Source organism: Peromyscus maniculatus, chromosome 13, assembly GCF_049852395.1.
Source record: "Peromyscus maniculatus bairdii isolate BWxNUB_F1_BW_parent chromosome 13, HU_Pman_BW_mat_3.1, whole genome shotgun sequence".
Taxonomy (NCBI): Eukaryota; Metazoa; Chordata; class Mammalia; order Rodentia; family Cricetidae; genus Peromyscus; species Peromyscus maniculatus.
This window is the reverse complement of record NC_134864.1, coordinates 11,136,668-11,163,674: the sequence shown is the minus strand read 5'-3', so window position 1 is coordinate 11,163,674 and position 27,007 is coordinate 11,136,668. Positions and strand designations below refer to the sequence as shown.

The 27,007-nt window shown below is 49.5% G+C and overlaps 1 protein-coding gene across 6 annotated transcripts; it reads right to left on the bottom strand.

Moving 5' to 3' along the window:
* Positions 1–1,599: 1,599 nt before the first annotated feature.
* Positions 1,600–25,941, bottom strand: Gpr35 (G protein-coupled receptor 35). 6 transcript variants are annotated; one of them, XM_042259880.2, is made up of 3 exons: positions 25,705–25,941; positions 18,440–18,581; positions 1,600–4,130 (listed from the first exon to the last, which is right to left on the bottom strand). In XM_042259880.2, exon 3 carries the CDS (start codon positions 4,118–4,120, stop codon positions 3,203–3,205), a length of 918 nt encoding a protein of 305 aa, XP_042115814.1. In that variant the 5' UTR covers positions 4,121–4,130; positions 18,440–18,581; positions 25,705–25,941; the 3' UTR covers positions 1,600–3,202. The 6 variants fall into 6 exon arrangements, with proteins under 6 accessions (XP_042115814.1, XP_076405754.1, XP_076405756.1 ...); XM_076549639.1 differs by lacking the exons at positions 18,440–18,581; positions 25,705–25,941 and adding exons at positions 7,521–7,893; positions 12,927–16,515; XM_076549641.1 differs by lacking the exons at positions 18,440–18,581; positions 25,705–25,941 and adding exons at positions 7,648–7,893; positions 12,927–16,515.
* Between the last annotated feature and the right edge of the window lie 1,066 nt (positions 25,942–27,007).

The window sequence follows — 27,007 nt, the reverse complement described above, 5'->3', positions numbered from 1 at the left end:
TTGGTGATTTCATTTAGCTCACCTTCATATATGTATATATTTTAGGAAGCTTTGACTGTATTAGGTTTCAACACTGATCTCAAATTGCCCTTAATTTTAGCTGTCTCTCCCCACATTCCTTCCCTCATCCCTCCTCTCCTCTCCCTCCCCACTTGATTCTCCTATTCCAGCATCCCCATCCATCCATCACTATCTTTCCTAATGAATCTATCTGTCTGTCACCCCTACTTCCTTACTCTATACCCACTCTCTGTAGTTCTACAGGGTGTAGCTTGGTTATCATTGACTTCCTAGCTAATATCCACATATAAACAAATACATACCAGATTTGTCTTTCTGGGTCTGGGATACCTCACTTGGGATGATTTTTCTCTAGTTCCATCCATTTATCTGTGAATTTCATGATGTCATTTTTTTTTAATGGATGAGTAATACTCCATTGTGTAAAAGTTCTACATTTTCTTTATCCATTCTTCTGTTTAGGGACATCTAGGTTGTTTCCAATTTCTGGCTTTTATGAATAGAGCCCACATCTTTTTTTTTTTTTTTTTTTTTTTTTTTTTTGGTTTTTTGAGACAGGGTTTCTCTGTGTAGTTTTGCGCCTTTCCTGGAACTCACTTGGTAGCCCAGGCTGGCCTCGAACTCACAGCGATCCGCCTGGCTCTGACTCCCGAGTGCTGGGATTAAAGGCGTGCGCCACCACCGCCCGGCTGAGCCCACATCTTTTAATCATCAAGAAAACAGGATTGCCTACAGGCCAGTCTGAGGCGTTTTCTCAATTGTAGTTCCCTCTTTTCAGATGAACTTGTGTCAAGTTGACAAAACCAACATGAAACAAAACCAGCTCGTACACACAGAATGGGCTTTGGGGAAGTTATTTGTAGAGCATGAGCTTTCTCACGAATGCTCTGTCAAATTGGGTTTTAACAAGTCAGAGGTCACCTTCAGATGTTCTGGAGGGTCCCAGCATGTTCTCCAGTGGCTCTGACCAGTTCTAGTTGGCCTTGGCCAGTAGTGGTATGGGGTTCAGTCTTCCTCTTTGCCAACAGGGTTTTCTACTATATTATTTTTTTTTTTGCATTTATTTATTTGTTTTGGGTATGTGTGGGGCCAGAGCACAGCTTGTGGGATATGGTTCTCTCTTACCACCATGTTGGGTCCAGGGATTGAACTCAGGTTGCCGGGCTTGGTCGCAAGCACCCTGCCAGGTGAGCCTTCTCACTGTCTCCATCGTTTTAGTACGCTAACTTTGCAGCTTTTGGGCGAAGACTCTGCCCTTTACTTCCCACCCATTTCTTCTGCACCATCAGGCCAGATGGCCAAGCCTAGCCTAGGGGAGCGTGGGATGTCCCCCTAAAACTGCGGTTACAAAGAGGGTGAGCAGGGTAGAGTGCTCTCTTCGTCAGGACAAGCGCTCTGCTGGTGCTGTGGGCAGAACCTACTGCCACACACTAGGAGGGACTGCGGGGGCCCCAAGGGATCCACTTCTTCCCCTCCTGAGGTTTGTTTCTTCTACCAAGGTCAGGCCGCTTAGAATAAGTGTCTGTTCTTATAGTCTAGAAGCATGATACTCAGAAAAGAACCATAGGCACGCACATGTATATTATATATTTTATAGATTATATAGATGCATCATCCCTTCTCAGGTGAAGGTTCAGAGAAAATTGCAGAGGGTGGAAAGAACACGAGAGCTGATGGAAGAGTAGTAGACTGTGGTCGGAAAGCCATTTCCTCTGGCTTAGCACGATCACCAACCATGAGCAAGAAGATTGCTGCTTCCATCCACTGAACACCTTGGCTCACAGTCATGGCAATGAAATAAGAAGATACTACTGTTCTAAACAGATTGGTGTTGGGCATGAAGCTGTCAGCATTCCCTCTTAGAGGGACATGAGGGCCAGAGGACCTGAGGTTCCAGCCACCACCCCCTCAGACCCCCATCTGTATCTTGTCTGGAGTGGGTGTCCAGGTATATATGAGGTGGAAGTTTCCTAGGGACTGGTAATCTACTGGTGCAGTTTTTGTGAGTTGTTACCCGTTGAGTGGGACTTTTCAGTGATGGGAGCCACCATGGAGTGGTGGAGCCACCATGGAGTGGTGGAGCCACCATGGAGTGGTGGAGCCACCATGGAGTGGTGGAGTCACCATGTTTTGTAAGTAACTCCAGTAAACTGCTTCGCCAGTCTGTACTTGGATGGAATCCTTTCTTTGGTATCTGGAGGGTGAGCAGACTTTTGGTTTCTGCAGAAAAGGTCATAACAAAAAGGGGACAGTTAGGCAGTCAGAGCTGGATGAAGTAGAAGTAGAAGTGTGGCGGGCCACCCCTAGTTGGGGGCTCTGGCTCCAGGTATGGCTGCAGCATTTGAGCCAAGACAAAAAAATAAAGCACAGAGAGAGAAAGCCCAGGGCTATCACACTCCAAAAGTGATCTGGCTTTGTAGCTAATCCTGGTCTGTGGAGCCCCTTTGTAGCCTGAGGCCACACCCCCAGAGAATGCAGGGACCAGGCCAAATGTCAATCTTCTTCACAACAGACTCCAGCAGACCACTACTACAGCCATTGGCCTTGTGATCAACAGGCCCACTATCAAATGGAAACACCACCAAGAGGCTCAGGGCTTCAACAGCAGTGTGTGACTGTTGAACACAGCTTTATGACCATCGGGTCTCCTGAGCTGGAACCCCCTCTGAATACAGAGCAACATCGAGAGCCATGTGCTATAGAAGACAGCCTTCCAGACCACAGCTACTGCCCTTCTCCCTAACCATATAGGAGGTGTGAAGTCTGGTGGTCCCTCAAGGAAGCAGCCACTAGAGAGTCTTCTCAGAGGATGTCTCCTGGCTCTCCAAACTCTCCGTTCTTTCTTAGCCTCTCACCACTTGTATCTGGTTGACACCGAGGGCCCTTCTAGGACCATCTCCAGGACAGATCTCCATTCTAAACCCAGTGGCCAGCCACCAAGGCCCCATTCTGGTGCCTCAGGGGTTCTAGATCTGGAGTGGCAAGTATGTGGCCTTGTTCCAGGGTCCTTCAAGTTGGTCTTTAAGAGTCTCAGTCCTCTGGTCCCTTCCAGGGAGCAGATACAGCCTCTCCAGGCCACCTGAGCTTCCTAGAGTGTTCAAAACCCACATCATGTTCAGGCAGATTTGGGGGCTCCTTGCTAATATCACAGGTTCCTCTGGTTCATGGCACATGCTCACTTCTAGGTAAGAGTCAAGCTCTGAGAATCTTGGCTCTTGTGGGGTGTATTGGAGGACATGGCTGACATGGATGCATCTTGGAACTCCTTGGCCATGTAGTAGTAACAGATGGCGTCCAGGCAGCAGTTGGAATCTGAGAGTCTGCTTGTGATGGACAGGGCGCGGCTGAAGGTATAACGGGCAGCACAGGTGTTCGCGCCCATGGAGAACTGCACGGTCAGGACCACGTGCAGCGGTAGGAAGCAGAAGATAAACACAGCCAAATTGGCCCAGACCATGTGGGTGGCCTTGCGGGTGGCCTCTGTCTGCCCTACATCAGAGGTTGGCCTCTGCGCCAGTGCAGTCACCACCTGCAAAGAGCAGAAGACCACTATGGCCAGTGGCAGGTAGAAGCCCAGCAGCGAGAAAGCTATGGTGCTGGAGTTTTGCCGGCTGTGGTTCCTGAAGCAGAAACCACCCTCCTGCAGCCCCAGGCGCCAGCGCACTACCAGGGAGATGACCACTACCACCCAGAGGGTCACACACACTGCGGCAGCCTGTCGTGGGGACCGCAGCTCACGGGCACGGATCGGATGCCGCACGGCCACATAGCGGTCCACAGCGATGGCCGTGATCAAGCTTATGCTCATGTACCTATTGACCAGGTAGATACCCTGCGAGAGCTGACAGATTGGTGTGTCTGAAGTGTCTCTCAGGGAGTACAGCATGAAGGGCAGGGAACAGAGCAGGCAGAGGTCAGCCACAGCCAGGTTGGTCATATAGACGCGGGTCTCTGTCCACTGGTGCATGCGAGAGCAGAATACCCAGAGTGCCAGGCCGTTGAGCAGCAGGCCCAGCACCAGCAGCAAGGCTGAGTAGGTGGTGAAGATGTAGGTGATCGAATCAGGCCACGTGCTGCTGCTGTTGCAAGTTGCATTCATGGTCCTGGGGCTGCAGGGAGGGTCAGAAAGTCAGTGAGGGTAGGTAGAAGGAGGAGCCCCAGGGTAAGGCCCTATCCCTGTCCCAGGGCCTGCCCACCTCAGGACAGGAATTCTGGAGCAAGCGTGCACCACACTGTGAAACTCCCCTTTCCAAAGAAACCATAGAAACTGTAAAAATCTCAGCGTCACCCTCGAGGCCTAACCTTTTCTCACTGGACAGGTAGGGAAACCAAAGACTCCAGATGTAGGAAGGCCTAATGCTGCAGTGAGCAGCCCAAAGCTAGAGACAGAACGACTCCTCCATCTCTCCCTAGCCTTTCTCTCCTCGGCCCGGCCTGTTGCAGGGGAGAGGGAAGGTGGGAAGAGTGTCTACAGGTCCAGTCCAGGAAGCCTCCAACTCTCCAGAGTTCAAGTCCTGGGTGGAGACTGATGCCTACCAGCCTCATTCAGCATGCAGCTCTCAGCAGGGAGGCCTCAGAGGCAGCCCCACCTATGGGCCCAAGGATCCCAAGGCTGGGCCTTGCAGCTTTCTGCCCCCAACCTGACTGCAAGAAGACACCTACATTTGATTCACAGATATGGACAGCACCCGCTCTGCCTGGTTTGTCCCTGAAGCACAGGACCACAGTGGGTTTATATGACTTGAGATCACCTCTGGAAAGCTGTGGAAACTTCTGAGGTGCCACCACCAGGCATCAGCCCAGGGACTAATCCCAAGCTCATGTCTGAGATCAGGGTGTCCACCTTGAGCTCAGAGGTACACAGTTCTCAGTGGTCATAGCCCTGTCCCTCCGGGACCTGGATACACTCAGAGGCCCACCAAGGCCACCCTCCACTGTCTACACTGGCCCTTTACTCCCCTGTCTGCTCTCTACAATGAGGCCCAGGAGGGTTACTGAGTTCATCAAGCCCCACCCAGGTAGGCTTGGGCAGTGGCCTGGCATCTAGGGTATGGCAGTTGGTGTGACAATCAGACTCCCCATCTCATCCTACTGTCGGGCCAGCCTCGGCTACCCTACCATAGGGGGGCTGGTGCGACTCCACAACATTGGGTGGGAGCTAACTCAAGAAACTGCCAGCAAGCGCTGAGCCCAGGCACACTGGACACCTGGCTCACCGCCTTGTTCCTTGCTGGGTACCAGGATCAGGAAGGGCTGCAGGATTGGGAGAGTCATGGGTCCAGGTTTTATACGGCGGCTTCCTACTGGGGAAGATGACAGAGGAGAGGAAGAGTTGCTCACCAGGGAGAGTCAGGCCAAGGCTGCTATCTGCCTTGGAAAAGTCGAAGGCATGTTTCCTTCCCCACACCGGAAATGGACAAGCACCCAGCTCAGTGATTGCAGACAGGGAGGTTTAATGCATGCTAGATTGGGCCACGGCTCATTTCCTCTTTGGTCCCCAGGGAACCTACAAGGCCACAATCCATTAGAGAAGCCAGGCACAGACTCCAGCTGAGCCGAATATTTTGCTATCATATCTTTGTGTCTAGATTCCATTATCTGCCGGATTAGAATGGGCTGATTGCCAGCAATCACAGTTTCATGAGCCCTGCTCTGCAGTTTTTGTTTGTTTTTTTTCATACAACTCAGGGTTCTGAGGCCCCTGGAGGGCCCTGAGCCAGGCTGAGCTCTGAGGATGTCCTCGAAAGCCCTGGTACTGACTACTAAGATGGCCCTTCCTGTCTGCCCTTCACTCCCAGATACACTCACCCAGAGGCACCCTGTGGGGACTCCAGCAGAACATGTCCCTGGAATTCGTTCAGTATCCAGGAGCTGGACAGGACAGGTCCTGGGCTGCCTGTGGGGAAGGGCTCCATGCTGCCAGCAGCTGGGCTCCCACCTGAGGCCCCTTCACCTGAAAACATAGCCCCGCCCCCACACACTCTTACTCTCTGCCTCTGGGATTGGAAGGGGCAGCCTGGCTTCTCAGCTGCCTGAAACCTGCGGCTGTGAGATATGGGGCCACTGCTTGGCCCCTCCCTAGTGTCCACTGTCCCACGTGGCTATATGGAGGCCTCTTGTTACATACCCAAGCTTGGAATTTTCAGGTTAGTCTCAACATGACCTAGCATTCTGTAGGGTCAGGTCAAAACCTCTGTCCATTTTAAAGATAACACAAGACCCTAAGGAAGAAAGACTCAAATGCTCCAAGAGGTTAAGGTGCAGACACAGCTGAGAAGAGGCGCCCTGCTCAGGGAAGCCTGGTCCTTCAGGACACCTCCTTGCAAAGTTCAGGATGTCAAGTCCCAGGGCCCAGTGACAGCCAGCGCATGTCCTGGCCTTGCCTCAGTATAGCACAGGGGACTGTAGCCAGACACTCCCAATTGCCTCAGAGTTGCAGGCGGGTTGCCCTCAACCAGCACTCGGCGTCTGCCACACAGCCAGTGCTGGGATGCTCACGGCTGGGTCTGGAGAAGCCGCCCGCCATTGGCTGCTGGGTTGGGGAAATGGTGCTTTCAGGCGAGTAACTTCCTACCTGGGGTGACATATGGAGCTGACATGAGAAGGGGAGCCAGCTGTGCACCGCGGAGGTCCTTCCTTCACCTCCCTGGGCAAGATCAAGCCCCCTTATGGAGAAGCAGAAGGCTGCCCTATGGGTTCAGGCCCGATCATCTAGGAAAGAAGTCTGTGGGGGCAGACGGAAAGCCTGAGCCCACCCGAGCCTGTCCCTCACCCATCCTGATGTCTGGATGGGGACCCACAGACCCCTGAGTGCTTGTCTGTTCATAATCAGGCCTGGGGGCCCCAGCCACTACCTGAGATTTGGGGACAGGAATAAGGGACTATCAGTTAGATACTGCAGAGGTTCTAAAACCACAGGTGCTGGAGCCTGGACCCCTATGGAAATGCCCCAGGCCCCACAGAAGGCATGTGGCTGGAAACTCGCTGCTCCTCTCAAAGGCAAAAACAGTTACTTTCTTTTCTAGTTTTCAAGTGCGAGACACCACCTACAAAATAGACTTTGGAGTCCCAGATGAGGGAGGCACCAAAGCCCAGAAATATCCCGAGTTACTACGTCCTTGCGGACCATGTCATCCCTCACCTCAACCCCTAGGGAGAACAGTGCACTGGTCCTGGTGTAAGTACTTCCGCCAGGTCCCTCAAGAAGCCTACCCTGAGGATCCAAGTCCCCAGCCCAGTCCCAACTGTGCTCAAGCATGCCTATGTGACAGACCCCAGCCAAACCCCAGCCAAACCCCACCTAACTGACAGACCCCAGCCAAACCCCAGCCAAACCCCACCTAACTGACAGACCCCAGCCAAACCCCAGCCAAACCCCAGCCAAACCCCACCTAACTGACAGACCCCAGCCAAACCCCAGCCAAACCCCACCTAACTGACAGACCCCAGCCAAACCCCACCACCCCCTCATCTGACAAAGCTCTGCCGCCCCGCCTTACCCATCTGACAGATCCCAGTCCATCCTCATTCATCTGATAGACTCCAGCCCGGCATCATCAAATGGGATAGATCCCATGCATCTCTGCCCCATGTGGAAGCCCCAGCCAGCTACATCATGTCACACACCTGGTCTCTCTGGGGCTGAGGACGGCCAGCCTCACGGCTGTCTTTCTCAAGCCTCACAGCTGTCTGTCTTAAGTCTGTCTCGAGCCTGCCGTAAGCTGAGCAGGCTGTGGGCTTATTGACGACAGCAACAGGGAGGTGGCTGCTCCCCGCCCCTCGCTGTCTGCACTGCTTACGCCAGTCCTGAGGTTGAGCTGAAAAGCGGGGATTTCTGGAAGGGAAGCTGGTACCTGTCACCTCTGAGGACACCTACAGAAAAACAGCAAAGAACGCATTTGCTCTAGAAACAACTTGAAATGGTTACCCGGGCAGCTCAGCCCCACCCTGGGATGCTTCCTCTTCCTTAGCTCACTTTATTCTTTTTTTTATCATGACTGGGCAGGCCCCCACAGTGTCTGTGGTCACGAAATGGCACCCTATCCCCTGCTCCCTGGCCAGAGGCAGCAACGTTCCCTCTCCTCCGTGCTCATGAAGATGTGTTTGCCAGTCGTCACGTATCCAGACCTGACAGACGGCGGAAGCAGGCCTGGCTCAGTCGGCCCGCAGACAAATGCAGACCGGCCACTCCTGACTTTCTGCCTCCTCAGAAACCTCAACCTCTGGCCACAGGATCTGGAGAAGGTGCTGCTGAGTCCCCTACTGTCCTGTGGACAGGCTCACAGGGCAGGGCACCACTCCAGGGGTTTCTTACCTCTGGACAGATAGGTGGGACAGCAGTATCAAGACCTCTCCACCCCCCACCCCCACAGTAGCCTGGTGATCTAGAGGCCAGCGTATCCCAGGAAGATGCTCAACATGTGGAGGTTACGATGGTCTCTAACCACCACCTTCTCTTGCACAGGCTACAAGTTGCCCTCAACCCTGGCTCTACACCACCCCAAGCCTCTTATACTCTAAGCCGGGTTCAGCAGGTGACTCAGGACACCACTACCCAGGCTGCCCTATGGGGGTGCCCAGCCCTTTTCTCAGGGGCTTTAGATCCCCAGGTCTCAGAGACCTGGCCATTGCTGGTCAGGTTTCAGGGTCCTGGCCAAGTCTACACTGTCCCCGCTGGGCAGCCTCAGGACCATATCTGCAGACTGACTGGTGCCTCTTGCCTCTACCAGCTTCAACTCCTGGGCTGTACTCCCTTCCTGAGGCCTGCCTGGCCCAGCCAGGGCCCTGCCTCGGCAGCCTTCACCTTCTTCACACATGCTGAACCTGCTAAGCCCGCACCGGGCCAGTCAGTTTCTCTCTCCTCTCTCTTCTTCTCTCTCTCTCTCTGCCTCTGGATCAGCATATAGCTCCATATAGCTGGATCCAGCATACTGCTCCAGCGCCATGCACGCCACCATGATGATAATGGACTGACCCCCTGAAACTATAAGCGAACCCTCAATTAAATGATTCCTTTTATAAGAGCTGCCATGGTCGTGATGTCTCTTCACAGCAAAGAACACTAACTAAGACAGTGCTCAGGCCTGCAATGCCCTCCTCTTGAGGAGTCAGAGTACTGGGGCCACCTCCAGAACCTGAGTTAGAAGTTGGATGGAGCCTCACCTTCTACCCACCTCCCCAGGCCCGCCTAGTGCTGAAGGCAAACGGAACACTAGGGGTGAGCCTGTCTTTGTCTAAAGTGCTGACTGCTGTTGGCTGTTTTTGCTCTTTGCTCTTTGGGGGGCCCACCACCCAGCTCCCAAATAAAATAACGCACACAGACATTTTCTTTCTTATAAATGCCCGGCCTTAGCTTGGCTTGTTTCTTGCCAGCTTTTCTTAACTTTATATCTCCTATCTCCCTTTTGCCTCTGGGCTTTTACACTTCTCTATTTCTGTACATCTTTCTTTCTTACTCCAGTGCTGGCTGGGTGGCTGGGTGGCTGGGTGGCTGGGTGGCTGGCCCTTGTGTCCCCCTCTCCTGTTCTCTTGCTCTTTCCTCTCTCCATCTATTTATCCTCTCTGCCTGCCAGCCCCATCTATTTCTCTCTCCTGCCTCACTATTGGCTGTCCAGCCAACATTAGACCATTAGGTGTTTTAGACAGGCACAGTAACACAGCTTCACAGAGTTAAACAATTGCAACATAAACAAAAGTAACACACCTTAAAATAATATTCCACAACAGCTGACAATGATCTACACAGATATTTTTGCATTTGCCTTACGAAGACAATGCCTCGAGCATTGACTTTTCTTGGAGTCTATTTTAGGGTCCTCTTAGGTGCTACACCCCATCTAGTGACCGTTTAGCCGCACACAAATGGCCCAGCCCCAGGAGCCGGGATCAGAAGGCGGGATCCTCTGTGTCCTTGACCCTGGCTGTGCAAGGTAGGGCTAGCAGAGAGGATGTGAACTATCTCCCTTGTATGTTGGCACTTTCAGTTCCCTCTTCACAGAACATGGTCTGGAAGTAACCTCTCCCCTCCCCCACTGGCTGGCCCAAAGCCAGCAAAGACAGGATCCTGCTTCTAATGTTACTTTGCTGATGGGTTTACAGACTGGAATCCACAAGAGGCGGGTGCAGAGTGGAAATATGACACCCAGGGTTGTGAGCCCCACTCAGCCATTGGCCCAGACGGTCCAGCCTTTCTTCCCATTCCGCTCTCCTGCCAGGTCCTCCAATACCAGTGCTCAGCCTGCCGAGGCCACCTCCCTTTATTCCACAAGTCCTATCCCCACTTGACAGGACAACAGGGGGACAGAAATGGTAACACCCTCGAGCTCCACTTGAACGGAAGCCCCTCACCATCTCAGGACCCCAAACTTTCCACCTCCTCAGTAAACCACTGCCCAGAAGCCTTCCCTGCTGTCTGAAAGCCCCCAGCATCCAACCTCATATCGACTCCAGGAGTTACCAGTGAAACACCCTGGGCACACTCTCGCCCATCCACTCCCTCCCACCTTGGACCCAGGCACCCCTCTGCAGGGCCCAGCCTCGGTGACGCCTTTCATCAGCTGTCTGCTCCAGCTCTCCCCAGCTCTCCCCTGAGACCGCTGGGCATTTCCCATGGCACATTGTTCTTCTGGATGGGTTCGGCCCTGCTGCTGTCCTCCTCTTTGATTTTGTGCCTTTGTCTCCTCTGCAGGGTGGTCCTGACAAGACACAGGTAAGCACCAGGCTGTGGCTCTCACCTCCAGCCACAGAACCTGGTTTTTTCATCTTGGTCCTTGCCTCTGTAGGCCTTGCCAGGCAGCCTATGGCACGGCCCAGACTTTTGTCTGGAGACTAACACTCCCAAAACTCTCGTCTGCTGGCAATACACACTCAAGTATCCGATGTAGTGGCGGGATCTGCGATTCTCCTGAAAGTCCCTGGCAGAGTAAGGCTGGGGGGAGTGGGATCTTCATTAAGCAGATGTGGCAGAGGTGGCCCTGTGGGGATGGGCGGCTGGGACCCTGTTATCTCTGCCTTACCCCCCACTTTTCTGTGCATTTGAAAATTTCCACAGGTTTACATGAATGAAGAAATGAGTGGCCACACGGTAGAAGGACATGATGCCACAAGGCCAGTGGCTTTGTTGTGGGGTCCCTTCAATCTGAGACTTGCCCTATGTAGCCCCTTGATGGCGGCACCCCAGCCTCTCCTGGCCTTCCTGAACAAAGAAGCCACCTCAGGCTCCTCCGGCTTCCTGCTATGGCAGCAAGAACCTAGACCGTGGAAAGAGGTTTGGTTTGTGGCAGGGGTGAGGTGACTCGGGGGGGGGGGGGGGGGCTGAGTTAGCAGCAGCCACTTTCTCTACCTTTTCCTAAACCAAAGTGCCATACGGCCTCTGAGAGCTGTGCCACCCACTCACACGGTCATTTATCCATGCATGCCTTCCACAAGGCTACGGCTCAAGACAAGGGTGTGAGTAGGGAGCTCAGAAGCAAGGGCTGGCTAGGCCTGGATTCACGCACTCTTAGGTGCTGGTGCCACACAAACATGCTTGTATTTTCCACTCAGGCTAATTCAAAATGACAACGTCAACAAAAACATGGCAAAGGCAAAGAGAACCCATCTGAGGTCCAAGAAGGGCACTGGGGTCATGCTCTAGCAGTCATATCTGAGATCCCAGGGCCCCACAGTCCTCAGGTAAAAGTCGCTGGCTCTCAGAATACATGGAGGCTTCCTGGAGATGAAGGCATATCCTCCCACTCAGAGATACTCACTCTCCCTTGGATGGCTCTGGCTCTGCTGTACCGTGGCTGCCTCTCCTGGGTGATGCTAAAAGCTCCTTCGGGACTCTTCTCCCAGAAGCTGGGCCTCTCACCCCACCACCTGTGGCTAGGTAGTGCATCCACAGGTATAATGACTACAGCCCTGGTTTGGCTGAGTGGCCTTGCCCACATCAGCCTCTCCATCTTCTCGGCCTCCCTTCCATCTTATCCAGCACCTGGAGCTGATGCACAGACCCCATTCCTTCAGTGGGCAGCTCTGGCCTCCAGCCATGCTAGTTCCATGGTCCTTACAGGTGGGATTTCCACAGACCATGGGGTTGAGAGCTTTGTTAGGAAGACTCTAACATAGGATGGTCAAGGGACATGGCGAGGACCCAGAGAATCCTCCAAGAGTCTTGAAAGAGGCCCTTAGCTAAAGGAGTTTTGAGGGAGCTTTAAGAGAGTAATGAGGGCCGGGCGGTGGTGGCGCGTGCTTTTAATCCCAGCACTCGGGAGGCAGAGGCAGGCGCATCTCTGTGAGTTCGAGGCCAGCCTGGTCTACAGAGTGAGTTTCAGGAAAGGCGCAAAGCTACACAGAGAAACCCTGTCTCAAAAAACCAAAAAAAAAAAAAAAAAAAAAAAAAAGAGAGAGAGAGTAATGAGGGGATCAATATGAAAGGGTCCCGGGGACATCCTGAGAGAGTCCTGAAGAGATTCTGAGGCACTCGTCCTGAGGAGATCCTGAAGTAATCCTGAGGGTTCTAGGGGATCCTGAGGAGGTCCTGAGGAGACACCAATGAGGTCTGAGAGGATCCTGAGGTAGTCTTAAGAGGGTTTTGTGGACATCCTGAGAGTCCCTGAGGGGAGCTCTCAAGAGTTCTAAGCAAGTCCTGAGGGGCTCCTGAGTTGTGAGGGGGTTCTGAATGGTTGCGGCAGCGTTCCCTGTCCTTCCTCCCCACTCATCCCTCTACTGCAGGAGCCCAGCACCCACCTCCACAGTGAATCTATGCCAGAGAGACACGGGCGTTATCCTTTCTCCTAGGAACCTCCTGCCCCCTTGTCCCTCGGTGCCCACAGAGGCTTTAGGTCAAAACCCACGGGCTGAGGGCAGGTGCCGGTTCAGATGCTGACCTCCAGGCCTTTCACCCCGGTGACTCACTCACTCACCTCAGGCAGTGCCCTTCGGCTCCAGGGCCTTCCCAAAGCGCTGCTGGGTTTCAGTGCCGTCACACACCCTCCTGGGACTCCCTCCGGGACAGAGGGGTGGGACCTCGGGTGTTAGCCCGGCCTCAGGTGCCCGCCTCTTCAGAGCCTCACCGCCTCTTTGCTGTCCTTGAATTGCTTGTCCACACTCTCTGCCCTCCTTCCTCTTTTTCTGACTGGAAGGCTGGCTTCTGACCTCACGCTAGCCCCACAGCTGGGCTGCTGTCGTCCACCGCAACCCTCCAGCCACCCATCGTGTTTCCTCAGTCTCAAGGGAGTTCCATGAACACCTTTCCAGCCGAGTCCTCCCCGCTCAACCCACCTCTAGTCTGAGGGCTCCTCTAGCTACTCCCTTAACCCAGAAAACTGACAGGCTTCTGGCAAGAAGCTCACAGGTCCTGAACTGTGGCATAGACCTCAGATTAAAGAAGTCTGGTGGGACAAAAATGACAGCTCAGGCCAGGCAGTGGTGGCACACACCTTTAATCCCAGCACGCAGGAGGCAGAGGCAGGCAGATCTCTGTGAGTTTGAGGCCAGCCTGGGCTACAGAGGTCAGCCAGGACTACACAGAGAAATCCTGTCTCAAAAAACAAAACAAGCCAGCTCATTAGAGTTGTGTATAGTGAACATCCCACTCTTTCTCCAAGTGGAATGGTCACCACCCAGAAGCTGGCACTGGGCAAGAGGGGCCAGTCTCTCTGTGAGGGACTTTTCTATCTCCCCCATCAGGACATCGGCCTGCTGCTCGGGTAGACTAAGGTAATATATCTTGGGTGGGCCAGGAATTGGCTTCATCAGTACACCAGACACCCTGAGGCAGCCCTCTTGAGGAACACAGAGCTGAGAGTTCTCACGCCACCCTCTCCTCTACCCCAGGGCCACCAGCTCTCTGAGACACTCCCTCTGAGGCTGAGCAAGATGTGACTGGCGGTAGAAATGGAAGCAGAAGCAGATGCGAGAAAGGTACCCAGCATAATCAAGAAAGACTGATACAAATTACCAGCTCTCAGCAGCGCTATAACCGTTCCCTCAAAAGGGCAAGTCCAAGAGCTGATAGCAATCTCAGAGTGACTTCCTCTGCTATGACTCATCGATTTCTAAGATATTACAAACCTCTGGGGTGGGGTGGGGGGAACTTAAGCATGTTGAGCAAAATGAGGGCTGCCATTATTATTTGACCCCCAAACCCCTTATCCAGGAATCTACCACAGACAGTGAGAAGGTGATGAGCATATGGTAGTGACCACTAAGCCTCAAACGTCAATCTGTGGGGCTCTGGTTGAAGGAAGGATTCTGGTGCCATGGAGCATTGCACAGCTGTAAGAAGCAAGAGGATATTCTGTGTCTAAGATCTGTTCCTGCTGGGTGGTGGTGGTGGCGGCGGCGGCGGCGGCGGCGGCGGCGGCGGCGGCGGCGGCACACACCTTTAATCCCAGCACTCGGGAGGCAGAGGCAGGCAGATCTCTGTGAGTTTGAGGCCAGCCTGGGCTATGGAGTGAGTTCTAGGAAAGGCTCAAAGCTACACAGAGAAACCCTGTCTAGAACCAAAAACCAAAAAAGAAAAAAAAAATCTATTCCTAAGCTGGGTGGTGGTGATGCACACCTTTAATTCCAATACTCTGGAGGCAGAAGCAGGTAGATCTCTGAGTTCAAGGCCAGCCTGGTCTACAGAGCGAGTTCCAGGACAGCCAGGGCTACACAGAGGAACTCTACCTAGGAAAACAAAAACAAATCTATTTCTAAGCATGTGTATGTATGTATGTATGTATGTATGTATGTATGTATGTATGTATATGGGTTTGATGGAATGTACTGGAATTTCATGTATGCTCAATGAGTGTTCTACCCCTATAACCCAAGTCCTCCTTTTACCTTTTATTTTTATACAGGATCTTACTGTGTTTCCCAGGCAGGCCTTGAAGTTGTGATTTCCCAGTATTAGCCTCGAGGTCAGCCTGGAAAACCATGCGTGTGCCACCAGACCCAGACAATTTCTATTCTTTTTAATTTTTATACTTTTTCTTAATCTAATGTTTTAAAGACAAGATGTCACTGTATAACCTGGGCTAGCCTAAAACTCATGCTCCTTTGCCTCAGTGTGGACACCACGCCCAGCTAACTTATATCTTGTTTATATGGAGCCAGGAGCTTGGGAAGTTTGTTTGTTTGTCTTTCTTTCTTTTTGAGACTGGGTTTCATTTAGCTGAGGCTGGCTTCGAACTCCTGAGCCTCCTGCTTCTGTCTCCCAAGTGCTAAATACAGGTATGTGCTACCATGCCCAGTAATCTTGTGTTTTTATACATGAAATATCTTATTTATATTTCATATATAAATTATATATAATAAAAATGTTATAGATTGGCTTTGATGATGTTATTAGCCAGAGGGTAAATGGGGTGAAGAGACAGGGACAGAAGTGCACACACCTTAGAGATGTACGCATGTCAGTGCAATTGCCAAATTAAACTACTTTTAAAAGATTTATTATTTCTATTTATGTATGTAAAGAGACCCCAGACCCCAGAGTGTCTTTTGCTCCTGCTGTGCCTTCACATATTTGCTGCTGCCATCTTTCTCTGGTATCTGGCATGGTGTGAATGAGTGTGGGGAGATCCCCACTGCCTGTAATGTAGTGTGTTTATCTCATGGAAACATCCTGTTCTACTGGGCATTTTTACCTGTGGGTTATTATGAAGATGATTTCTCCCTAAGCTGTACTGGTTAATTGATAATAATAATATTAGTTTAAATAGAGTTTTGATGACTGAAAATAAATAAAGGAAGTGTCACACAGCTAGGGCCTATGAGTTTTACCTTAGGAGCTGCATAGATCGCAGTTCAGGTTAATGATTAAGGAAAACAAACGAATCCCAGGAGCCAAGCTGGCTTGAATTCTTTTAATCTTGATGTTGAAAGATGCACTCACTGATTTTGGTGTTCATCACGGTGAACACGGTGAAAATAACTGCGGGTTAGATTTGATGTTTGATAATAGCTTTGAGGCTGGGGATCAAAAGACAAAGCAGCCCCGTTATTACTACCTGATGTACGTTCCTTTCGAGGACTGGCTGGTGATGAAAGATGATGATCAATTCCTTGTACCCATTTCTGCCCTCAGTCACCTGATATAAAAAACTATTGGTGAGGGGGCTGGAGAGATGGCTCAGAGGTTAAGAGCACCGACTGCTCTTCCAGAGGTCCTGAGTTCAATTCCCAGCAACCACATGGTGGCTCACAACCATCTGTAATGAGATCTGGTGCCCTCTTCTGTATACATAATAAATAAATAAATCTTAAAAAAAAACAAAAACAAAAAACAAACCTATTGGTGAGTGGGTATGTACCCTAAAGATTTAAAGTAAAGCAGACTGTTTTTCATGTATAAAAGTTTAGGTTTGGTCGGGCAGTGGTGGCGCACGCCTTTAATCCCAGCACTTGGGAGGCAGAGGCAGGCGCATCTCTGTGAGTTCAAGGCCAGCCTGGGCTACCAAGTGAGTTCCAGGAAAGGCGCAAAGCTACATAGAGAAACCCTGTCTCAAAAAACCAAAAAAAAAAAAAAAAAAAGTTTAGGTTTGTGATTCCTTATAAGATTACCCTTCAAGATAAGTAATAAAATGATTAGTTCTTTCTTTGTAACCACAAAATGAAGCCTGCCAGTAAAAGAACTGGCTGAGAAGAATATCTTGCTTGCTCATACTCTGTTAATCTATAACAAGTTGCTTGGGTATGCATGTACGTGGGTTCTTGGGACAACTTGTTTTTCACCTGTAATACGTTAAATCATGTAAGGGAAATGAAAAACATGTTTCTTACTTGTATTCAATCATAGTCATTCACTTGAAAAACAGAATGTAACCACATTGTAATTTTTAGATTGCTTGAAAGATTTTGCTGGGGCAAATAATCTGTAAGGGAAAAAATAAAGAGAGTTAGAAGAAAAACATCAAGAGAGACAGAAGGAACATTTCTGGATAAGATAAGAGAATAGAGAACACAGAATAAAGAATGCAGAAGAAGGAAGCCATCAAGAGTGTGTGAGCATCTTTCCCCTTACTCCTCAGATAAGAAGGTCGTAGTACGCTGACTCCATGGATTCCTTTCGAGTCCCAAGGCTGGTCCTCATGGAAGCAAACAAACTTGTGAGCCACTCAGCTCTGGTGCTCAAGTCCAAACTCTGTCCTCTGGAAGAGCAAGTGCTTTAACCTCTGAGCCATCTCTTCAGCCCTGTGGTTTCATTGTTGCTGCTGTTTTGTTTTGTTTGAAACAGGGTCTCACTATGTAGCTCTGGTTGCCCTGGAACTCTGTATAAACCTAAGCCACCCTGGAACTCAGAGATCCATTTGCCTCTACCAGACTGCTAGGGTTAAATATGTGTATCACCAGGCCTTCCAAAACTAAATTTTAAGAATTCTTAGCAGTAAAAGCAAACCAAAACTAGCTGACTTGTAGTATCAGTAGATAACATAACCCTCCCACTCTTACAAGGGATCATGAAACCCAGTCATTTCATCCTGCTTGCAAGAAGAATGACTGAAAAATGTTGTTTTCAATAATCATTTCCAAATATTTAAAATGCTGTTTTGCCTACTTATCAATACAATCCAAAAAATTGAACAAATATTACACAAATCTGCACTATTTTCAGCAACCATAGTTGACACAGCTCTGTTACCTAGCGCTGTGTGTCTGGGGATGAAAGAATCGAATGACTGAGTACTGCTGTGTATTGGGGTGGAGTAATCATGTATGACGTTAAGTAGACATTGTACGGATATGAATTTGAACGAAAAGTGCCTGTTTATACTTATCTTAAAAATAATCAAACTATTTCTTAGTTCTTTCTACTAACAAAGCCTAGACACAAAGGCTTAACCAAATAGTGACAAGTTCCCCTAAAGTCCACACCTCGGTCTCGGTGGAGCGAGAGAAACTCTTCTAAAAGGTAGCCTGGGATGGAAAGAGTGTAAGATGAACTCGGAAGGTCTTTTCGTGCTAGAGAACCAAGGCCACAAACATGTCAAAGGTAATGCTCATGGGGACTGACTCGGGCATCGACCCAGATCGGCTGCACTGCATAAAGAAGGGATAGTTTGGCTATCCACAGGGTGCGTTTAATGAAGACACATGTTTAAATCCATAAGTCTGTGATCACCCTTTGAAAACCCATTACCCACTTCATAAGATGCTAAGAAACAGTTTGTTTTGAAAGTCAGTCTATGAAAACGAGGACCCACACCTTTATCCTGCCCTTCCCACACAAAGTGCATCAGCGTGACCCAGGGGCTTCAAAGGCTTCTGTATACACACTGCAGCTAGTCAATAAAAGAGAAAAGAATTGAGAGAACGGTTTGCAGACTGTGACCAATGGATGAAGCAGGCATCAGCACTGGTGTTTTTCATGGCAGTCATGTTGCTACACTCACACACGGGAATTACCCCTAAGCAAGCAGTTGAAGACAACAAAGATATTACCCACCAGTTTCTATGGATCAGGAGTCAGGGCTCAGGCAGTCCAGGGCCTCTGGGTCTCATCTGAAGGCTCAGCAGGGAGGGGACCCACTGCATTTCCTATGGGACTGTCTGCTGGGTCACTTTTTTTGCTGGCTGCTGGACTTTCCCTAAGGCAGAGAAACAATAAATGAACCCATTATCTTTGCTGCAGAAGCAGCCAGCTGTTTAAAACAGTGTGATGTGGGATGTCCCTTTGTCTTTCCAGGGAGAGTAGTCTACACCCTCCTGTTCTCTGGAAGAAACACAGCTTCTATATCTTTGCCAACCACTGCAGAATGGACTGCTCCTAGGAAATAGACCTAATAACTTTCTTATTAACAGCTTTTCTTTAGATTTAAAGAACCCCCGCCAGCCAGCATGTCAGATCTGACCATCTGACCATCTGACATCTCTAACTGTATTGCCCATCTATCTGATAAACTCCCATGACTCTTAGTAAGGCAGTGCCTGCAGCCCAGGGACAAGATGTTGATAATCTGTATGTAGAGTTTGCTGGCTTTCCATGGTCTATATTGTAAGCACATATGGATGTCTATGAAGATAGCAGAGTGCTTCCCTAGCATGTGGGAAGCCTGGGGTTCAACTTTCAATACTGCAAAATAAATAAACGCCACCTGCCTAGAGTTGACCAAGGAGTCACTTCTTTGGCAACAGGCTGGACTGTCATGAGGGTAGCACAGCGGCTGTGAGCCCTTGGTGGACACTCTGTAACTATGGCTGTAACTATGGCTGCTGCGGCCACGTCTTCTACTTCGGGGGCCTTGCTCCAATCACGACTCCTCCAGCAGCCTGTAATTGCTCAGGGTGTCTATATTTTGGCCATGAAAAGCCTTGATTAGCGTCTCAGTGACTCCGCTCACCCTTTCACTGGAGGGGCTCAGGGAGAACTTCCTTGTTTGCTCCTGATTGGTGCACACTCCAGGCTTATGACTGACACACGGGGTGGTGATGGTGGGTTTGAAAGCTCTACACAAACATAACGCTCCCCTTCTCTGGCTCTATTATGCAGCACTGTTTCTACTCTCTGGGGTCGGTCCTGGAGACATCTCTTCCATTTACCACTATGGAGCCCCAATAAAGGTTCGTCCAAACGGACTCTTCACTACTTGTGGTAGGGCAGGCTGAGCTGGTTGCACAAAGCAGACAAGAACCCATCGTCATTCTCAAGGTCCATTTCCTCAACCCCTCAGCACTGAAACGTGGACTGGATCACGCAGTCACCCAAACATCAGTCCTTAAGGTCCCTGTGGACTCCCAGGTCACCAGACCTCAGTATGCACCTGGTGGACACTATCTTGCTTCTCCTGCAAGCAGCATCAGGCAAAGTTAATGTGGCCTCACTCTGGAGATTTTTTGATGAATTATTTTAGTGAAATTCTGGATAATATAAATGAACCCCCATTTACCCACTGGAAAAATTAGGGATAGAACTTAAAACGATCTTGTAGGGTCTCTTGCACATTGCCCTGAAAACCTCTAATTTCCCTGAAGCCTTCACACTGGCCTGACCCACACCACCACAAAGCCACTTCCTCTTGTGGTAGCCAAGACACACATGCCACCTTGCCCTCCCTTACTCTGACCTTTCCTCTCTCACTCCCACTGTCTCCTCCTGAGCTCATCTTGACCCTGGGCCTTGTCATAGCACACGTGCCCCACAAGCAGATTCTCCCGCTGTTACTGATCCCACCATTCCCTATGCTCGTGACCCCACACTGCCAGCCTGGACCCTGGCTAACGGGTGTTTTCTCTCGGATGCCTCCAAAGTACTTTCAAATCAGTTTGTGCCCAGAAGACATCATCACCCATCCCTTTCATCACCCTTAACACTAATTCTCCCTAAAATTTGCCAACTCAGAGAGTGATCTCTCTGGTTTTTCAATCTTCCTTCCTTACCTCTTCCCTACGTCCAATTAATCAATAAGTTAAATATGCACGTGATAAAACCTGTAATAATCACTGAAAAGAAAACAAAAAGGTAAGATCACATAATGGAGGCGATAACTGGAATAGAAAACAAGGTGCCAACAATCCAAAATAGGGAGGCACAGGCGGGAGAGGGCATGGGGTAGCCGAGATGAACAGAAAACAAAGACGATCACTTCAAATCAAATGAAATCAACAATTGCTTAAGCGTAGCCTGGCATAAACAATCCAGTCAAAAAGCAAAGCTAAACAGGAATGCTTAGCAAGTAAGAGCACTTGCCACGAAAGCTGGATGACCTGGGTCCTACCCTGGAACCCAGGTAAAAAGCCAAATGCAGTGGCACACAGCTGTAACCCCAGGACTGTTTTGGGCGATGGAAGACGGTGCAGAGAGCAGAGACGCCCAGAAGCTGGTGGGTCAGCCAGCCTGGAGCATGCAGTGCAGAAACGAGAGAGAGCTGCTGCCTCAGAAAAGGGAAAGAAGAGAACTGATGCCTAAGATGTGCCCTCTGACCTCTGCATGTGTGCATGGCATATGTTCACCTGCACACAGACATATGGCCCCATAAAAATAAAATAAAAACAAAGATTATCACAGTGGACTTAAAAACCAGGAAGTAACCATATTCTGGCTTACTGTGTGATATGCACTTCAAATACAAAGTCAAGTTAAGAGTAAAAGAAAAACAATGCAGCTGGGTGGCGCACACCTTTAATCCCAGCACTTGGGAGGCAGAGGCAGGCGGATCTCTGTGAGTTCAAGACCAGCCTGGGCTACAGAGCGAGTTCCAGGACAGGCACCAAAACTACACAGAGAAACACCCTGTCTTGAAAAACAAAACAAAACAACAACAACAACAAAAACAAAAACAAAAAAAGAAGAAGAAAAAGAAAAAGAAAAGAAAAACAATGTAAAATAACGGAGAGGTTATAAGATGAACTGTAAGAAAGCTGGGATGGGTATCTAATGCCAAAGAGACCAGCACTGAGACTTAATTTCATTCGCAGGAACTCAGAACAAGCAACCCAAAAATCAGTCAGGACATGCTACATTGGGGTACCAACTGACATGTCCTAAATGGAGTTTATAGGACATCACATCTAGCCACAGCACGATGAGCAGGACAAGGATTATCTTCAAATGTATATAGAACATTTTCCAAAACAGGACACATGTCAGGCTGTAAGGCAAATCTCTGTAAAATTAGAAGGCTCTAAGTCAGGTTTTGTGGGATATGCCTATAATCCCCAGAGCTCTTAGAAGCTAAGCCAAAAGGATCACGAGTTCAAGGCCACCTGGGCAACATACAAGTGCTTGTCTCAAAAAATTAAACCAAAACCATTGAAAAGGCTTTAAGTGGAGCTGGAGAGATGGTTTGGCGGTTAAGAGCAGATACTGTTCTTTCGTTAGACCCGAATTATTTCACCTCCCATGTTGGGTGGCTCATGACTGCCTGTGCCTCCAGCACCAGGGGAATCTGATGTTCTGGCCTCCATGGGAACCCAAACCCATGCATTCATACACATACATATACACATGTATGCGTGCATACACACACATGTGCACACACAGTCTTTTTAAAAAGGCTTTTAAGTTATACAGTGTATGTTCCTTAAATATAATAAAACTTAACAATAAATCAGTAACAAAGAGTATCTAAAGAAAGCCTCAAAAAGCTGGGTGTGATGGTACATGTTTGCTGTCCCAGTACATGTGAGGCTGAGGCAGGGGGATGGCTATAATTCTAAGACTAGCCTGGGCTACATAGTGAAACCCTGTCTCAGAAAAACCAAAACATTAATATTTTTTAAATTTTAACTTGAAATGCTCCCCAAACAACACATTTAGAAACGTCCAAAGAACAGTGATAACTGAAAGAGCGTTGAAAATACTTTGAGGGCTGGAGAGGTGGTTCAGAGGTTAAGAGCACCGACTGCTCTCCCAGAGGTCCTGAGTTCAATTCCCAGTAACCACATGGTGGCTTACAACTATCTGTAATGAGATCTAGTGCCCTCTTCTGGCATGCAGGCAGAACAGAGCATACAAAATAAATAAATAAATCTTTAAAAAAAGAGCCCGGGAAAAGAACAAATAATCCAAACAAATAGAAGAAAGGAATAGGAATTTAATGTGTTAGAACAAAAACAGGAAAAAAATTGTTGAGATAGTTTCTTGGTGTAGCTCTGGCTATCTGCTCTATAGACGAGGCTGGCCTCATATGCATAGAAATCCACCTTCCTCTACCTCTCAAACTCTGGCATTAAATGTGTGTGCCACCATCACTCAGCTTAGAAAATAATTTTTTTTTTGTTTTTTTGAGACAGAGTTTCTCTGAGTAGTTTTGGTACCTGTCCTAGATCTCGCTCTGTAGACCAGGCTGGCCTCGAACTCACAGAGATCCACCTGGCTCTGCCTCCCAAGTGCTGGGATTAAAGGTGTGTGCCACCGCTACCTGGCTTAGAAAATAAAATTTTAAAAGCTGGTTATAATCTGGGACTAGTGGTTTGGGCCTGTAACCCCAGCTCATCTGGGGACTAAGGAAGAAGGTCCTGAGTTCAAGGCCTGTCTGGCCACAAGCAATTTCAACGGCATCCTACACAACTTAGTGAGACTTTTGTCTCAAAAAAAAAAAAAAAGTCATCTGTAAAGGTAAATTGCAAAAATAAGTACAAATCACTAATATGAGAAAAAAGACTTGAGAGACTTCCAACATTAGGAGGCTAAAAAGGGGTATTAATAACTTTAGCCAAATACATTGGATAACTTTGATAAAATGGATGAAATTATTAAAAGTCACCCCTTTGTCAAAGTTAGAATCAGAAATACAAAATAGAATAGCTTATATTCATTAAATTTCTTGAGTTCATAATTTAAAACCTTTCTACAAAGAAAACACCCCAGCTTGATAGTGTCCTTGGTGAGGTCCATCCTTCATTTAAAGATAAAGTAAATTGAATCTTAACTACTTAAAGAGTATCTTGGAGGAACAGTCCGAGGAGCATCCTCTACAACAGGCCAGTGTCCCAGATGAACATGGACATGGAAATCCTCCCCTAAACCCCAGCAAATTAAACCCAGCAATATATAAACTGATCACACACCATTAACTAGTACCCTAGAGGCGTAAGGCTAGTTTTAAAGTCAGTACATCTGCCAATGGAATTCATCACTGGAAAAATATGAATAGGAAAAAATGAAATGTATATAGTCCTCTCAAAAAATGCAGAAAATATATCTGACAAAATTCCTGATAGATAAAACCCTTAGCACTCTAGGACTGGAAGAATGCTCTGCATGCATGATAAAGGACATCCGCAGACAACCAACAGGAAACCTCACATGAGACAAGGAGGGGCTAAAATTTTCCTCCGTACTCAGAAACAGAGCAGCTCTGGCCACTGCTATCAGGTTAGCACCGGGGGCCCTGGCCAGAGAGCACAAGGGCGGGAGGGAGGGGGATGCTGAAAAGAATAACAGTATTGTCACCAGGGTTGAAATGTGCACGTGGAAGCTGTAAGTATTTACCAGGGGAAAAAAAGAGACTTAAAACTACTACGTGAATTAGAAAATTATAGTGCTCTCTAGTAACAGGTCAAAAAAATGTTTCTCTATATAGTAATAAACAATTAGAAGCTAAAACTACAATACTGCTTGTGGACACTGAAACTTTAAGGGATAAGTGTGAAGCCTGTGTTCTCAAAGCTGTAAAATATTGCTGAGAGAAATTAGGACAACCCTAGCTAGACCGGAGAGTAAGGTACTTCTCCTTAGGGTGACCTAGGGATGGATGGTCCTAGTGCCGTAGCAGACAACACATCTCACTGGTTTCCTGACCACACTGGATCATGGCCTCTTTTGACTCTATGGCTCCCACTCAACCCAGGCGCCACCCACATGGCTACACAGCCTTCTAGAGGTCCACAAGACTTCAGCCAGAGAGAACTCATACAGCCCTGTGGGCAACTTCCTATTGCCCATGTGGTTAAGATTCAAGTCCTTAAGTCCCATAAGGCCTTTGTCTGACTCTCCAGCCTTATCTGAGTGCTGTTCTCCCAACTCCTCTCTCCACATTGCAGGCCCATCCCTGAGGGTGTCTAGCCCACGCTCTGCCCCCAACGGATCCACTGCCACACTGTATGTTCATCTGTCATCTCATTTTCTAGATGCCGAGGCTACCTGGGTGTAGATTGTCCTCCCTAAAAGATCATGGGCTCCAAGGTGGGGGTGTTGGACATCTTGGCCACATCTAAGACACTGGGATGGGCAGTGTGCCTGTCAACTAACATATTCATTCTGGTGTCTTCAGGATGAAGTGAGGTTAGGAGATAAAGATGTGGTGTGAAGTGAGTGGCCCTCCTGCTCAGCATCCTTGCTGGGCCTGGAGAATGAGGGACAAACACAGATCAACTAGGATGCAGTTATAGGTTCAAATACCACAGTGTCCTAACATGACACCTACCCAGGCCCTGGGCACCCACAGAGCACAAACACTGGTCCCTGGCCCAGCAGCCCCCAAAGCTAGGCACACTTTCCTGGTAGGTGGACTCCTGGCCAGCTGCAAAGGAGCAAGTATCCCAGGAGCCTAGCCTGAGCCCTGGTCTGGGTAGGGGGTGTGGGGGGGGACTGCACACACCCTTGACTGAGCCTCACACCTATGTGCCCTGAGATGCAGGGCCAACAGGCCATGTGTCCCCAGCCCAGACCTGAGACATCACTGTCTATGTGGGTGCTCTCAGAGGACAGAGGAAAGGCCAGGGGAGTTCAGTGCCAAGTGGGTGACTCAAAGCTGCAGGTGTGGTTGAAGCACCATGGGGTATATGTAGAAAGTGATCTCTGCCAGCAAGGCCAGTCAGCATGCCCTACCAAAGCAGGGGGAAAAAAAAAAACCCTGCCAGAGCAGCTCCACACAGAGCTTTGTGGTGGGTCCAGAGGCTGCAGTGTGTTTCCAAGAACAAAATGATTCTTCCATTCATTTCATAGGGAGGCAAACCTGGTTTAAATCTGGCTAATATCAGGATAAAAAAGGACAGGAAAAACCAAGAGAGGCATATGCTTTGTAGATTAGTAAGGCATGTTTATAAATGGGAAGGGGTGAGGAGGAAGAAAAGAAGAGGAGCTAGGGAGAGGGAGGGAGGGAGAAAGGAGAGGGGACTCACCAGAGGACAGTGACAGAGCATGGCACCTACTGGCTGGCCTATAATGATGCCCAAGGCTCTGACCAATCCACCCCAACCCATTGAGCTTCCTAATCCATGCTGCCCCTCCATGACCACGTGCCCTCAGGACCAGGACTCCATACTCACCCTAGAGGCTCTGGACCCTCAAGGTTGACTGAGCCTGGGAGAAAGGAGGGGCGAGAAAGGACGGAGAGGGACCGTCAGGACTGAGCGGCACACAGCCTAGGGAGGCGGTTTCCCCACTGCTCGGGAGCAGGAAGTACTGGGAAGGAGCTGGGCTGGTAGAATGGCCAAAGTCTCCTAGGAAGGAGACATTCTCATACAAACACACCCAACCTGCCCTTCTGGATCTGCCAGGTCCACCCTCATCCCTTCCTGCCATGGAAGGTACAGACTGCACAGCAGGCACCGTGTGGCCCTGGACGCCATGGAAGACAAGCCCTGCTGAGATGCCTCAGCTTTCCGGGGAAGCCTGTTGCTCCCACCAGGGTTGCCTGACATACCAGATGGCTTATAAACGGCAGAAATGTATCTAACACTCCTGGAGGTTGCCAGTGCTAAAGCAAGGTCTTGGAGACCCAGTGGGCCGGTTCATGGCTGGTCATCTTGCTGCAGCCTCATATAGTGGAGAGGTAAGGAGGTTCTCTAAGGTCCCTTTTATAATGAGGACACTGTATTAGTTACTTTTCTCATTGCTGTGATAAAATACCCGATTTAGACCAACCAAAGGAAGGGTGGGTTTATTTTGGTTCATGGTGGGAAGGTATGACAATGGGAGAGCATGGCAATGAGGCGGCGAGCTGGTCACACTGCATCTGTAGTCGGAAGCAGATTCTGATAGTCTGCTTTTGTTCATGGGCCCCCAGCTGATGGGATGATGCGCCTATATTCACGCTGGGTCTGCTCACTTCAGTTAATCTTCTGAAAACAGACAAGCTCGTGGTGTTCCCGGGGGAGTCTAAATGCTGCCAGATTGACAACCAAGACCGTGCCAAGCCCTCAGGCCTGTTCCCACCCTGGTTCAGGTAGTCGTGCAGGCTAGGCAACCGTGGGAACGGCCACTACAGAGCTTGGCATACTCAGCGTGGTGGGATCCTGACCTAAACATAAACACTAGAACCCCTCATGCAGTTTCTACCTGTGTCCAAATTACCTTCCCAGGGTGCCAACTAAGGGAGGGCAGACTTTCCGATCCCGGTGGTGCCCCCATAGCCTTGGAGTGCCACCCCCTCCCCGAGTCCACAGTGGCCTATGTTCACCCTTCTAAACCAGGCTGTCCTGAGAAGTAACAGCCCAATGGCTGTTCCTCTAGTCCCTGCCTGAGCTAGAAACCTGGAACTCCTCAGAACATGGCAGGCAGGCAGTAATCTAGCTGAGATGGCCCCATGATCCTGAAGAGTGGGCCACAGCTTAAGTGCGCCTCCTGGAG

Bases quoted from the DNA above. Each gene is read 5' to 3' on its own strand.
- Gpr35 (XM_016008009.3), bottom strand. From the start codon at position 5,984: ATGTTTTCAGGTGAAGGGGCCTCAGGTGGGAGCCCAGCTGCTGGCAGC. The intron at 4,131-5,829 runs GTGAGTGTATCT...CCCTCCCTGCAG, and splicing joins TCCCCACAGGGTGCCTCTGG to CCCCAGGACCATGAATGCAA.